Source organism: Scleropages formosus, chromosome 25 (assembly GCF_900964775.1).
Source record: "Scleropages formosus chromosome 25, fSclFor1.1, whole genome shotgun sequence".
Lineage (NCBI taxonomy): Eukaryota > Metazoa > Chordata > Actinopteri > Osteoglossiformes > Osteoglossidae > Scleropages > Scleropages formosus.
In genome coordinates this window covers 9,279,981-9,295,200 of record NC_041830.1, presented here as the reverse complement: position 1 = coordinate 9,295,200, position 15,220 = coordinate 9,279,981, and the positions used below count along the sequence as shown (strand labels likewise).

Below are 15,220 nucleotides of genomic sequence, written 5' to 3'. Positions count from 1 at the left end.
ACTACCACTTAGGCAACCCATGTGGAACACAAAACATTGTCAACTGTCAACACACTACATCCTCGTGTTAAGAAGGTTCAAGTTACAAATTTCAAAGATAAACATTTTTTAGTTTCTAAATTAATTGTATTTCCTTCTCAATTTGAAAAATTTGTTTGTTGCAGAGCAAACATCACCTGAGTTTCTGCAAATAGACATTACTCAGTAGTAAAGAACAACCCAAACAAAAGAGGAAATGTGGGACTAGACTCATTTCCAACTCTTGTCTGGTGTTCCTAGATGCTGGCGATCAATAATAAAATGATGAACGTTTCACATATTTACGGAAGAAAGTCCGCAACAGACAATGAACAGTAGTTTGTGGAGACAATGTATAATTTCTGGATATTTTAAATTAGTTACAATTTTAGTGTAATTCAACATTGACAAGTATGTTGGAAAATATGCTGTAAGACTTCTATTTACTATCAGTTAGATTTTTACAGAAACCGCTCAGAGACGACATACACAAAACAGAAGTAAAATAGAGGTACATCTCTATTGTTATCCTTTTTTGATTGAAACAAAGTGGCAAGACGGTGACAAATGCTGCTTATGATTGTGAGATCAAGTCAGCATTCAATGGGAGATGTCTTTTTTTGAGTAAAAGTACATTTATAATGTTCTTTCAAGTTAATAAAATAAAAGCCATGTGCTGAACTGGTTACCTGTCCACAGCATTCCCAGCCTCATGCCCCGTGTTCCAGGACAGATTCTAGAACATAGAGACCTTTTACACGATGCTTGGCTGATGAAAATGGAATAAGTCTTATAGCAAATTTTTAATTCATTATAGCTTTACCTGAGATTTTTACAAAACCTAGCCCTACGGACATCTGTATTACTAAGCTTCAACTGATGGTGACTTAGTGGTTGGATTTATAAACAAATGGAGTCACGAACAGTCTTCCAGTCCCAACTGCGGACGTAAGTTAAGGACACAATGTACATACTGTATATTCACTTTCAAGCACGAACGTATAAGCACATGCGCAATCACTTACTGGGAGAAATAAATATGGTACGACAGGATAAAAGGTTTTCCGTGCCCATTCATTTTAAGTACCCCAGTAGCTAATGAGATGACTGAATCTCCCATCGCCTAGCTCACGTCACATCTATTCATCGTGTTCTTGGAACGGTCCCCAAGCTTGACGTCAGCCCACATTCTACAGAAACTCCCTTATCTGTCACTTGTCTCTTGCCACTGCAGACCAGCATGATCCTATCCCTCAAATGTGTTTTGCTCAAGAAAAGCAGCATACAGATTCCTCATCCCTCTTTGTGAAGGTCACGCAGCTTCTCAGCATATGGCCTTTGAGAGACTTTCTCTGTTCTTGTTTTATTTGAAATGCACCTTGAGAGTCCTCTCAAAAACATTGTACTACAGCAAAACTTTGGGCACTTGGCTTTTCAATGAAGGAAATCAATTTGCTTCATCAAACCAACAATCATTTGCTTTCAGACACTGATACAAATTGGGTACACGAATTAGACATTCTGGGGCAACCACTCAGAATTACTGGCATGGAACCACGCTACAAGGTTATATCTTATACTGTGGTACGTAGAAGGGACTACGATTTAAAGAATAATTATACATAGGACACTATACAGGGTGTAGGTGCCGAATCTAAAGAAAATTGACCTTTGTGAAGACAGGTCCCATACCTGCAGATTTTCGTCTTCCTTGACCAGCTCCTTCTGGGGGAACAGGTCCTTAGCCTGAATGTACTCCAGGCTGGGGGGTCCCTCTTCACCCTGTAGGAAGAGACCTTCAGTATCAGGCACTAAACTAATATACTCAACATACACAGGCAAAAAAAACAGACAATTAACACTGGATTCCCCGTTATGCAAATCTTCCAAGAAACACGTGAAGTCTTTTTGCAGGTGCTAGTTTCAGCACAAGCAGTCCACTTTGGTTGACATGGCTTCAAAATGGTACAGTTCTCTCATTCAGCATACTTGCAGCACCATGATTACTTCCCAGGTATTCTCTAAAGTTCCCCCCCTGACCCCAAAAAAGAATAATTGCTTCTTTTGCAAATTACTCATTGCAAAAAATCTGCTATTACGGAAGAACGTGACCAGAAGCATAAAACTGGATTAAACATTGACTCTGGGCCTGGTGCAATATGCCTTGTTGCTTCCGAAAGGAGGTGAAGGACATTATTTTGGCACATTCGAGAGAAAGCATTTGTGCTGCAATCTGCCCCTCGGGTCCACATTGATACATTTCTAGAAAGAGAATTTGTAAACGTCTGTTCAAATATAATGCCCTCGTGCGAAAAAAAAAGCACTTCTGCTGAGGTGTAGGTCTAGCACGAACCTAGATCAGAAACCATTTGGATTGGCCTCCTATGACAGATGAATAACTTTAATGCTGCACTTATTTATTAAATATTCACCCAGGATTCTCTGCCAATGACTGTTCCAACTGGGTACTGCAAAAGGGTTACTGTCACATTTCTCAAAGATGCACAACCACAAATTTTCACATCATAACAGTTTATAATCATTGGAGGAAAACGTTAATCTGTATGGTACTTCAAACCAGAGGTATCTAAATAAACTATTACTGAGACTGCACACTCCAAACAAGACTGTGTGTGTACACACACACACACACACAAATATATATAAAATGCAATTTGTGTGTGTTAGATCTCTGACAGAAAGTGCAAAACCACCAGGCAAAACTACAGAGTACCACTCTTAAGTGTTGCTGTAACTCTTTTCGGAAATGTTAAAGAGCACCAGGTGGGATGGCGACCAGAGCTGTTGCTTTTGGACTCAAATTACCCAAGTTCAATTCCCACCTCTTACCGTGCTGTATAAATGGAGAGAGAAAGAGGAAAAAAAAAAAAAAAAAAAAAAAAAAATCACTGAGCCCTTTAACACCAAGTTGCTTTGAAGAAAAGTGTTTGAGCTAAATGGATAAACGTAACTATAAAAGTGATGCGTTCAATTGTTGTAAGGGAAGAGCAAGCTGAAGAGAAAGAGGCACAGAGAGACTGACTGCCAACCCGTCAAATGAAGGCAGCGAGAGTAAAGTTGATTTAATTCACTGAGGCAAGCGTGTGGGGGTACGGTGAAAAAAGTGGTGGACAGGTCAACAGTCTGCAGTCCACACCTTAGGTAAACCCATGGCGTTAATGCTCGATGATAATCAAACACGGGCTTCGTTCCTGGATTATATCCCTAACATTAGTGGCTGCAGTAAGATACAATACATTAAAAGTGGAAAGGGCTAGTGACACCCATAGAGCTACGCATGACGGTAATTCAAGAGAATCATTAGACACAGGATATGCAGCACTGCTTCCCCAGGTTTGATGATACGTTTCTAAACTGCTGCAAAGATGCACCACCTAGCTACAGACTGTTTACAGTAAAGACTCGTGAGGTATTTAGGTCACACAGTAAACTCCTGATATGGCAGTTTTGGAAGGATTCTGACCACCCCCACAACACAAACTGGTGGATCCATCCAACAAGCAGGTGCTGTGAAATTGGATAGCGGGCATTAGAAGGGACACCCATCGGGTTGGCCGGCTTCAAACACGGCATCCTATGCCCACTGCAAATTTTCTGCCAGCTACCAAAAGAGGAAAGGTTATCACAGGCAGTCAAAACTACTTTGCCTCTGTGCCACAGCAGGGTCAACGTTGAGATGTCAAACACTGGAGCAGAATACCCCAGCAAACAAAATACAACTACTATTTTAGAAAAGCTACTAACACATTTGAGTAATGAGTTTTCAAAGATATGTGCATTTACTGGTTCATTTATGTTTAACTACATTTCCTTCACCATTCTGTTTTCTAAAATTTGTCTGCCACTGAGCAAAAGTTATCTGCATTTCCACATCTCGCCATTAGTTGACTTAAAAACACACAAACAATAGAGACAACATAAGTGATGGACAATCTTAACTCAGTTTGTCTCTAGATAGCTTGAAGTTAATAAAAATGCTAAAATGAGAAGTCTTGCAACATTTTAAATCAAATTATAGCTATATCACATTTCTTATGAATAAAAAATATATTCATATAGATAAATAAATTCACACAAACAATAACATTACGCTGTAGTGTTGTGGCATCATGGCTTTGGGGTATCCTGCCTAATGCTGTTTCCAGGGTACAGCAGAACATCACAACCCTGCACTGGACAGGTAGTTATTGATAACTGAAAGATGAAGTCTTACACGGTACTTCTTTGGTGTTAAAAGCACATCAAGTTACCAGCTGTGTTTTGAAGCTGAGGACTTAGTATTTGATAAGGCTGATTAGCACTAAGAATGATTCCATTTATATAGTTAAAATTTTAAGAGCGCTTATGTGGGAGGAGAGTACATTTCCAAGGACAAAATAAAACTGGTGGTCATTCCTACTCATAGGTTTCTCTGTGTTTTCATGGATGATTCATAACTTTTTACAACTTTCAGCCTATCTCAAAAATGCAATTACCTCTGTAAGGAAGCCACAAGACATCAGACACCTGCTGCTGTCAATGTCCTTGAGACAGACGCCGCGGACAGCAGACAGCGCCACAGACTCCAGACATGCTTCACAATTACAAGCTGCAGAGCAGTTTCTGAGCGAAGCAGCCGGCACAGAACAGATCCCCTCCACAAACTGCCACTTGTGCTTGACAAGCAGGCCAGAATGATCAGGACTCCGGAGGTTTAAAAAATGCATTCCTCAAAGTGAGTGTCCTGCTAAGACGGGATAAAAAGAATTTCAATTCACATTTCAAATGCATTAGGCTGTTTTTCCTGCAGGTAATACGTGGGCTGGTCTTCCAGACTAAATTAAACCCTTGGACAGACACAGTGGAACGGCTGTATCGCTCCTGCAAACAAAGTACAAGTCACACAGCCTTTCAGGCTCAGTTTTCGGTACAATACCAGACAACTTTCGTCTGCAAGACAGAGAAAAGAGATAAAGGAGCAGAATGCATCCGTATAAATATCCCAGGCAAAAAAAAAACATGTACTTTGCCACTTGTCTCGCGATTGTCATCATGCTTCGCAACCCTTGAATACAGTGATGATGTGCTGGTCAACGAGAATTTGTAACAAAGAGTAAAGGTACTCAACATGCTTTCCTATCAGAAGTGCCCTCTTTTTGCAAAAATACCTGTGTCTGCCCCAGGTGCTGCATTATACATAGTGAAACTTCTCAGTTTTATTGTGCAAAAAAGGCACTCGAGTCACAGGCAGGTGCCGATTACCTCGGCATCATTAGTCCTTCTCAAGCTGCTGGCAACACGAGCGTCTGAAGAGTGACCTGGCACAAGACTGTCAAAATGCGTCGGAGAGAGGCATCGAAACGTTCACGGGGTCTAGACAGCAGACGCTCCCGGCTAGGTCCGTGAACTCTTCACTCATTACTCATCCTGCAGGTGCCGCAGCGTCCTCGTCAGTCTGCGCCAGCGCACGCAGCATGCTCCCCAACACTTGACCGCACCCAAAATCTGCAGGTCTGGCAACCAAGACAGAAACCCCCTCCCCTCCACAAAGACGCGCCAACCCGCGCACCACTACCCATCAACACTCCCCCGGGCGACAAGGAGTCTGAGCCTATCGAGTAGGAGATGTTGACTTCACAGCAGCACTAGTGATGCTGGAGGGCAGCTGGAAAATCCTTTGCTGGCAAGGCACAAAGAGCAGATGTAAAAACCTGCATCACAAATAAATTATTCAGCATATTTTCTTGATTCCTTAAATAGCATAGGTGGAAAGCTTGGTGTTAATATAACACTAGGAACTACTAGCCAGTTACATTTACCTGACACTTTTATTCAAAGTGACATGCGGCGTTTAACTATTTGCAGTGATTTAGCCATTTATACAACCACCCAATTTCAATAACCGCTCGTCCTGTTCAAGGTCACAGTGAACCCCAGCCTATCCCAAAAGCATTCCGCACAAGGCTGAGGGTGGGTACGCTCTGGACAGGATGCCAGTCCATCGCACTGTAGCTATACATCCACAAACACACTGTGGGCAATTAAGTGTGACCAATCCACCTGAACTGCATGCCCTTGGAAAGGGGGATCGAACCCACGTCCTCTTGCACTACACAGATCCTGTGAGGTGGCAGCACTACTTGCTGGGCTAAATGCTCTGGACACCATTTATACAGCTGGGTAATTTTTATTGCATCAATTCAGAGATAAGTATTTCGATCAGGGGTTATAGAGCAGGAGGTGAAACTCCAACCTGGATCTTTTGACTAAGACTCTCTTACCACTACGGCACCTGCTAACCCATAAAAGACACCGTTGAGACTAAAGCTGTTCACCGTGCCACAGTTTTAACGAGATAGATATCGGCAGAATTGCTACGAAGCCTTTCAGAAGATCATCTATATAGCTTCTCCCCGTTGGATTTGCATTAACAACGGGTTTTAAGTTTAGCCACCAACTATGGGCCATGGCGAAAGGTGGTGAACTTGAAGAAGGGTGCAAGGTTCATGCTGTTGGGGAAAGGAAGGAAAAACCGAGACCCTGCTATGCGAGACCTTTCCCAATATCGTGGATCGCAGAGAGCCGGGAAAGCGTTAGTCGCTCTAGTAATTAAAATCCCCAAACAAAGAGGGGAGACATTTTGCTGGAGGGATCTTCTCTCAGTCCCCCACATATGCTCGCTCTACTCCCATCCATGTCTTTGTGTCTCCTTTAAGCCTGTCTGCACATGTGCATTTATTAGTTTCTCTAATGTAACTCCAAGTTTTTAAAAAAAAAAAAAAAAAAAAAGTCCAAAGACAAAGCTTTATTGCTAGACACACCTTTTCTGTTGCACAATCAATTTGTAGAATACTACCATTTTTGCTGGTGCACATTACATGAATAGGTACATATAGACTTGATAAGAAAGTACAAAGGTAATTACTTTTACTGATTCAGCAGATGCTTTTCTTCAAAGTTGACTTACAGTGTTAATGTATTTACAGCTATTAACTCATTTATACAGCTGAATAATGTTACCCTAGCAATTTAGAGTAATTACCTTGTTCAAGGCTACTACAGCTGGAGGAGGGATTTAGACCTGTGACCTATGGATCCAAAGACAGCTCTAACCACTATCCTACCATCAGCCTCTCACATTGTGCCAAACCGTGTGATGAAAGTTTATGAAGCTGTCAGAAGATCGTGAGAGGAGCGTTTGGAAAATACTTTGGGTTTTAGAATGCTTCTTGAATGTTGGGAGGGATTCATTTTACATTTTTTTTAGAAGATGCTTTTCTCCAAAACAACTTCCAATGAACTCTATGTAATGTCATCAGCCCACACACCTTATTCACCAAGGTGACTTACACTGCTAGATACACTACTTACACTGGATCACTCATCCATACATCAGTGGAACACACTCTCTCTCTGTCACTCACACACTGTGGGTGAACCTGAACAGCATGTCTTTGGACTGTGGGTGGAAAGCCACAAGGACAACATGCAAACTCCACACATACTGAGCGGGATGGAACCCACGTCCTCAAGCACCACCCAGGCACCGTGGGACAGCAGCGCTACTCGATGTGCCACCCCGGATTCAGTAGCTCTATGGAACGGAGGGAGCTCATACCACCAGCTCTGAATCAAAACTGAGAAGTGACAGGCTTTACATTTTGGACCTCTCAAGTGTGGGACCAAAGCACTTTTGGTGGGATGTAGGGAGTGATCCGGTTCCGTAGGTATAGGCTACGGATCTTGTGGGCTGTAACCACAGTCTTCAACTTGAACTACAGGCAGCTACAGGAAACCAGTGGAGAGAAACAAGGATACAAGGGAACACTCTGATAAGTCAAACACAAAAAAACACTAATTGCCCATTTCAGCAAAATTTCTCATTCCAAATCACCACCCTCGCAGGAAAACCACACCAAATGGCAGCACTAACACTCAAATTTACTTTAAGTCCAAGAACAAAAGGTTTTCTACCAAGTGCTGCAGCATATTTAAGTAAAAAAAAAAAAAAAGAAAAAAGAAAAAAAGAAAAAAAAAGTGAAGTTCAACATTATGTACAACAATAATGCCATTCAGATAACATGCTTCTTCCTTCTTCAACACAAGTGTGTTTCTGCTGCTAGCTAGGAAGCAGCCCCCTCCACCCAAGACGAGCTATGCCGATTCCATCAATGGCCTTCTGTTGAGAACCCAACCATAAACGGGGTCAGCATGCCGAAAGTGGAGGCCAAGACTGCTAAGGGGGGTGGTATCACTGCCCCACAGTTGAACTGCTTCCCGGAAGCTCCCACCCCCCGCCTTCTTCCCAACAAGTGCATGGTGAAGGTTAATAAGATTTGACGCTACATTAGCACAACTCTACATACTAATGTAAAACTGTACATTTTAATTATGAGACCTTGGTAGCAGTGCAGGGGACCTGGTTATCTGGAAAACACTAATCAGCAGTACCCCTGCTCACACACAAACCTAACCTTGGTAAGCAGATGCTACACCCACGAACCCACAGTCCAGCCCAAAGAGCAGTCTTTGGGAATTTATAACATGTTTGGATGGTGCAGATAAGAAAAATGTAGCGTATATGCATTGATATATGTGTTTATACATCTACAAAACAGGGAGAAGCGCATAAACTGTGCTAGTCTAACAGCTAATTTACATCTCCATCCTCCATCTTATATAAAGATTAATTTTTATTACTTTGTTTACCTTAGAATGCAGTGGGTAAGACCAGGAAACCTAGCGTTCTAATCCCTTCATGCTATTTCGACAATCTTTGTAACAACTATGTGTAAAAACCCTCAAGGGAAGCAACACTGCATCTATCAGTATTGTATACCTTACTAACCAATAAAATGCTTAAGCTTAGGCATAGATTTCACATCCATGTCCAAGCAGTTAATCACTACAAGCGCTCCAGAACAGCTAGTCAGAGAAAAATGCTACTATATCATTTTTATAGTTTGCCTGTAAAGGTACCAATTAAACTGTGGTATCACCTGTGCAAGGATTTCAATTTAATGCTGTTCTACAACGACAGGTCAAATGTTGGTTGGAATTGTGTGTTTTTGCTGCTTTCAGATACAAGGGTCACAGGTTTGAATTCCACCTCCAGCCTTGAGCAAGGCATTTACCCTATTTAACTCCACTAAAAATCACACACACACACACACACACACACACACACACACTTTGTGAAACCGCTTGTCCCATACGGGGTCGTGGGGAGCCTAACCTGGCAACACAGGGCACAAGGCTGGAGGGGGAGGGGACACACCCAGGACAGGATGCCAATCCGTCGCAAGGCACCCCAAGTGGGACTCGAACCCCAGACCCACCGGAGAGCAGGACCCGGTCAAACACACCGCACCGCACCCCCCCCCAAAAAAAAAAAAAAAAAAAAAATCACTCAGCTGTATAAATGGGTTAAGAACTGTAGGTAACTTAACACAGCAAGTTGCCTTGGCGAAAAGCTTCCTTTAAATTGGTAAATTAAAAATTTACCAGCCCATATGGGTTCACCTGAAGCAGAACATTTTATTACAATTAATTTGCACATATCCTGGAGTTGCAACAGTCTGAATCCCGATGTGTGACATGTACCACCCTCCCCCCTACTTTTAGCATCCCATCATTGCCCATTATTACCCTCCCCATACAAATCCAGTAGCTGGAAATATGGTCTGTTCCAATAACTCCACGCCCACTTTGCTGAATCAAACTAAACATAATGACATTTAATTTCAAATTGCAAACATGGCCATCTTCCAATAACCTTCGACCGGCTGTTTACTTAGATCAAAGGAGAATCGCATAAAAGTTAATCAGTGGTAAAGTGGACATTTCAGCTTTGGTTCTTAAAAATAAAACAAGTTTCAGTCAACTTTGAAGTTGTGACTAATAATGCATATGCATCCTTCAAAAGCAGCTTCTCAAAGCACATTCCAAAGAAAAAACAAAGTAAACACTACCAGTCATAAGTTCAACGCTGGCCTCAGTATACCGGAGATCGCTGTTGTACTGAACCAAGTTTTTACAAAAAAGGGCATCGGTTCCATGATGCTTCAGTCTGCACGTTGACTACGCTATAACAACGAGAGAAGAAGCAGGTGAGCAGAAGCATAAAATACATTATTTCTTGTTCCAACTGGTAAATTTCTTGATTACTGACCCTGTGGAGCATTTTGATTTTCATACATGTATACACAGAACCGCTTGTCCCATACGGGGTCACGGGGAACCGGAGCCTACCCGGCAACACAGGGCGTAAGGCCGGAGGGGGAGGGGACACACCCAGGACGGGACGCCAGTCCGTCGCAAGGCACCCATAAAGGTGCATACACCGCTCACTACAAAAGCCTATAGTATAAACAAATCATTAACTGCACAAAATGTCCAATTTCTTTATGACTCTTGTACATTATGTCCAGGTGGTGTCAATGAACAACATTTCAGCTGCTTTGTTCTCATATTATAAGTATTTATTAATTTATTTCCTTTCAGGCAACTTATTTCATAATTCAGTATACAAAGCCGACAGTATGTATTCATTTACAAACCTGGGCAATATTTACTGCAGCTAATAAGAGCCTGGGTGCAGGGTTGTACAGGAGGAGCGGTTATTGAAACCCGGTTCCTTTGACTGTAAGGTGTCAGCTCTCACACCTCACCTCCACTTGCTGCGCCCACTTGCTTCCCACTGTAAGCTACCTCACCTGCGGATGTCAAAAAGTGAGCCAGGTGGAATTAAAGCCCGCTTTACCCAAGTTAGAGATACACTTGTCAGTAGATATTTAACCCCAGCCAGAGAAGGGGCAGCAGGTGGCACAGAGTTTGGCAGCACTGCCTTATCCAAAGAACCCATGTTTGAATTCTGCCTCTTGCTACAATATCTTTGAGCAAGGTAATGACCCTGAATTAATACAGTAAAAATTACCCAGCTCTATAAATGGGTAAATCAAGTTAGTAGCTTAACATTGTAAGGTGCTTTGGAAGAAAGCATCACATAAATAAATGTTAAGTAAGTTCTTGGGACCAGCACTGCCCAGCCAGAGACTTAAGTGGTATGCTCAGCCTGGAGGGTTAAATGTGGGTTACTGAATGATTCGACAGCACAAACCCAAATGCGGAAAAAGGCAGTACAGAAACATACAGACTCCTTTATGTCAGTTGTGCCAACGACATCACATTTTCTTCTGTTTCGTTCAAAACGCTTTATGTCACCATTTCTTTTACGCTCGCTAAATGAAATTTTATCACTGGCATGCGTCTTAGCCACATTCTTGTCACCTTGCTTACTCATGTTTTGGTAATAAATGAGTAAATTTTGTGAAAACTGGAAAATTTAGGAAAACCTCACTATCAACACTTCCAAAAGAAAACGTAGGAGAACCGAGCGTCATGCATTCCTCCATGGGCCACTGCGTTCAGCTTTCTTACTATGAGTTCAGCTAAGTGACACAAAATGTAAACATCTCAGGGATGAAACTGGGCATAAGCCAATGCGGTTTTTGCATTACACTGACATCATTCCCACATTTACCAGTTGTGTATGAGCCCGTTCACGCTATGAGAAGTCATGCCGTAGCAGAAATGATTGTCCAAACAAACAAATACATTTACGATGTATTACATATTCAAAAGCTAAGTACAACCTTTGGCACCCTCATACACTGAGCATTAATTTATGTGGTAGGATGTTAACAAAATGTTATACAGATTCCACAGCTTGATAAAAATGTCTACAGCAAATCCATGTCCAATCCAGAGGTTTGGACATGAAAAACGGTACTGACACAAGGCCGGTTTTTTAACCGCTTTAAGTAAACTTTTAAAGAATTAACCTTCATCAGGCTCCTGCATGAGACTTCTGTAACTTTGCTAATTATACGGATTTTTAGATTTCTGAGGCAATGAAACAATCAAGCTACAGGTCCTGAAAATGTCAACCAAAAGGTTAAAGCAGGTAAATGCTCTTCCATTGTCTTTACATACTTTCGCATATTCTTCCCGTTTAAACACAAGTACAGAAGAGAATTAACGTTCTGGTAGCATCTCAAGAAGAGTCAAGTGCTTCTTTGGCAAGATGCACACAAGCTCGAAGGAACATGTACCTTCTCCCAATTACTGAGGGATCTTTTCCTCAGCATAGACACGTCCTTAATACACACGACTGGAAATAAGACATACAAACATCAAAAGGATTCAACGCCATTTCCATATTGTGCTCTCAAGATTATCTATCGAACATTTCCAGAACCTGCTCTCCTGCACGGCTTGAAAACATGGTCAGTTCTGAACGTGAACAGAAGGTAATAAACAAAATCTCAGCCCACTCGCACACATCTACGGCCGCAGAGGATTGACATCTGAGGACAAACATGCAGACAGACAGAGGCAGAGACAAACACTAACACATACAGAGAAGATAATTTAAGACTTAGGGGGTGCCAGCGAGGTGCCAGTCTGCTGTCTGGGTTTCAGAGAGAAGCCACAACGCAGCCCTACTGGTGATGTCGGCCTGGCGATGCCTGTACCTGTCCGCAGGATTACACCGGCTTTTAGGACAGTGTGAGGTAAACGCAATTAGTGTGGCTACCACTCCAACTGATATGGAAGCAGTGTTCGGAGGGCTATATCAGGCAGCCCTCCGGATGCAACGTGGTGCAAGGTGATGACACTCTGGCACCCCGCAGGGAGAAGAGACCAGCCGTGGAAACGGAGCAAGTTGTTCTGAGCACGTTCTGCTGTGTCACGCTGTTCCTGCCCTGCCTGCAGCCCTCACCATTCATCCTCTCTCACAGGACAAACTCATAACTTCCTTTTATTTTAGCGCTTTCTCCTTAGTACAGCTCACAAAGCTCCACAGAACCAACTATGCTTTTTGTTCCTGTCATAAACTCCTTCCTGGAAAAATGCTTATACCACTTCTATAGATAAAATTAACACAAAATACCAATTTTTAATTCACAAAATAATAAGGCTGAGGGATTTCAAGGATTACATGTGGGGTATGGAATCTCTGGCGGTGCTTGAAAAAGAACGACCGCAGTGGCATTCAGATAGTCTGGAAACGATGTTCAGAGCCAGACAGCACCACCATGGGAGTCTAGTTGCCATGGAAACATTTTCAGAGAGACGCTTTCCCTCGACAACAATGTGGTCCATCATTCACAGGGAGGCCACCTTCACTTAATCTGACTGATTCTTTGTGCTGGATTAGAATTTCCCAGATTATCAAATCAATGTTTCTCAATGGGCTTGAAGTGCAAATAAAAAAGTGTAAGTAAGGAGCTCTTGTAGCCAAATAAGGCACCAGAGCAGATGCATTCATGGCTTAATGAAAAAAGCACAACGGCAGCTAAATCGCATAAAAGTAATATGCTAATTTACAGGACTTCCAGATTCAATGATATCGTATTTAATAAAGCACACACATTTCAAGCATTTATTTACCATTTAAAACTGACTATTTAAAGCATGTCAACATTCCAAATGAAAAAGGACTAAACTATCATTATTTCACCAATCAAATTTTTCTCTGTATCAACACATGAAAATTATCCCATCGATCCAGATTGCTTTGGCTTGTTTGAATAAGGAGGATAAAACAGAAAACAGAACATATTTCAAGTGTGAAAGAATGAAGAGAATATTCAGTCGTCAATTTCCATTAAACTTTTTCAACAGGTGGCATCTTCATAGCTGCAATTCACTCTCGGGTATCCTTAACAATAAACAAACAAAGCTTACAATTTGCTATGCACAGAATTTCATGAAAAACACTGAGCTCAATCCAGAACAATCCCACCAACACCCTCCGTGCGGGAGGGTGAACAGAATGCCTTTGACTATAGAGACGAGACAACCTCTGTAGAGGAGTGTGCTTGGTGCGTGCAGCATGTTCACAATGCCAGCACTAGCAACCATAGCGGGGGGGCACCTACGTTGCTGAGGGAAAGTGCCATTCCCAGGAGGTGGGCTGGTTACTCCTGCAGAACCCAGAGATAAAGGAATCACACCCTCCCCCCTTTCTCCATGGAGTGTACATTTTTCAGAAGGATAAATATTTCAAAAGGTCCAAGGCTCGCTGGAGAGCCAGGAGAGACGTCATGCATGAAGCACGCGTCTCCACTTGGTGGCCCTTCGCTGAATGCAAGGAGGTTCATGTGGATTGTGAATGCGTCGAAAGCGCCCTTTCTCTTGCCCCGTCATCAGGTCTCCAGCTTGACAACAAATCAATATGTCAATAGCATTTCCTCTGTGAGAGAACAGTTAAAGTGGCCCACTAGGTAAGCTAACCTAGTTTATCATGCCTTACAATCACAAAAATCTAAACCATTAGGACAAAATTTTAATATCAACTTTTAACACCAAGACAACCAAACTAAGTTCAGAAGTCTGTACTCTGTTAGACAATTCCTAAGTGACAAAAAAAAAAAAAAAAAATCATTATGCTGATACCAAATTAACTGGTTGACAATAATCCAAAAGAATTTAAGAAAAACACCACCAGACAGAAAGAACATGGTAACCAGTGACATATTAAATGAATGAGTGAAAGGGATCATTAGCACAATGCTGAATGAAACTGAGACCAGGGTGCGCGGCCAAGCCAAGGAAGCTGCCATCCACTGCGGATGCAGAACCACTCCAGATGACTCAACTGTAAGGGTGCGGGAAGAGACATGTAATTGGTATTGATCTATAGCAGGGCAGAGAGGCAGCAAAATACATAGCGACAAGGACACTCATGCTGGCCCCCCCAGGCATCAGCACAGCCGGAAAAAAAAAAAAAAAAAAAAAAATCTGCTGGAACTGTTGGTGACGGGATGGGGGTCCATTAACTCCAGCAAGTACAGAACTGCCCCTTGATGAGGCTCACACAGAAGACAATTGAAGATGACACCAGCTTTTCCCAGGGTATCCTCACTAGTGAGAGACATTTGGCTTCGCCAGGTTGTGAGACTGATGTCCTTGAACTTCACTGGGTGGATGGGATGTCAAAGTCAGCAGGAATCCAATGTGAACTCATGGATGGCTGCTAACCACAGTGGACCATCTGCCATCGTGGAGTAACCAACCTGGCCTAATCAGCCAGTGGTCCAGTGTCCACCACAGGAAGTCGCTTTGGTGCCAGTGCCGTCAATGCCAGGAGAACTGCCCTCGTTCTCCGCTCGTGCTCAATTCATTTTGAAAAATG

General features: G+C 42.5%; 1 protein-coding gene across 10 annotated transcripts in view; it reads right to left on the bottom strand.

Moving 5' to 3' along the window:
* Positions 1 to 15,220, bottom strand: part of mtmr4 (myotubularin related protein 4) — a 61,246-nt gene that overhangs the window by 26,351 nt on the left and 19,675 nt on the right. For all 10 annotated transcript variants that reach the window (XM_029249081.1, XM_029249083.1, XM_029249085.1 and 7 more), the window contains one exon: positions 1,711 to 1,800. In XM_029249081.1, the coding sequence (XP_029104914.1) occupies positions 1,711 to 1,800 (90 nt within the window). The remainder of the gene's footprint in view (positions 1 to 1,710; positions 1,801 to 15,220) is intronic.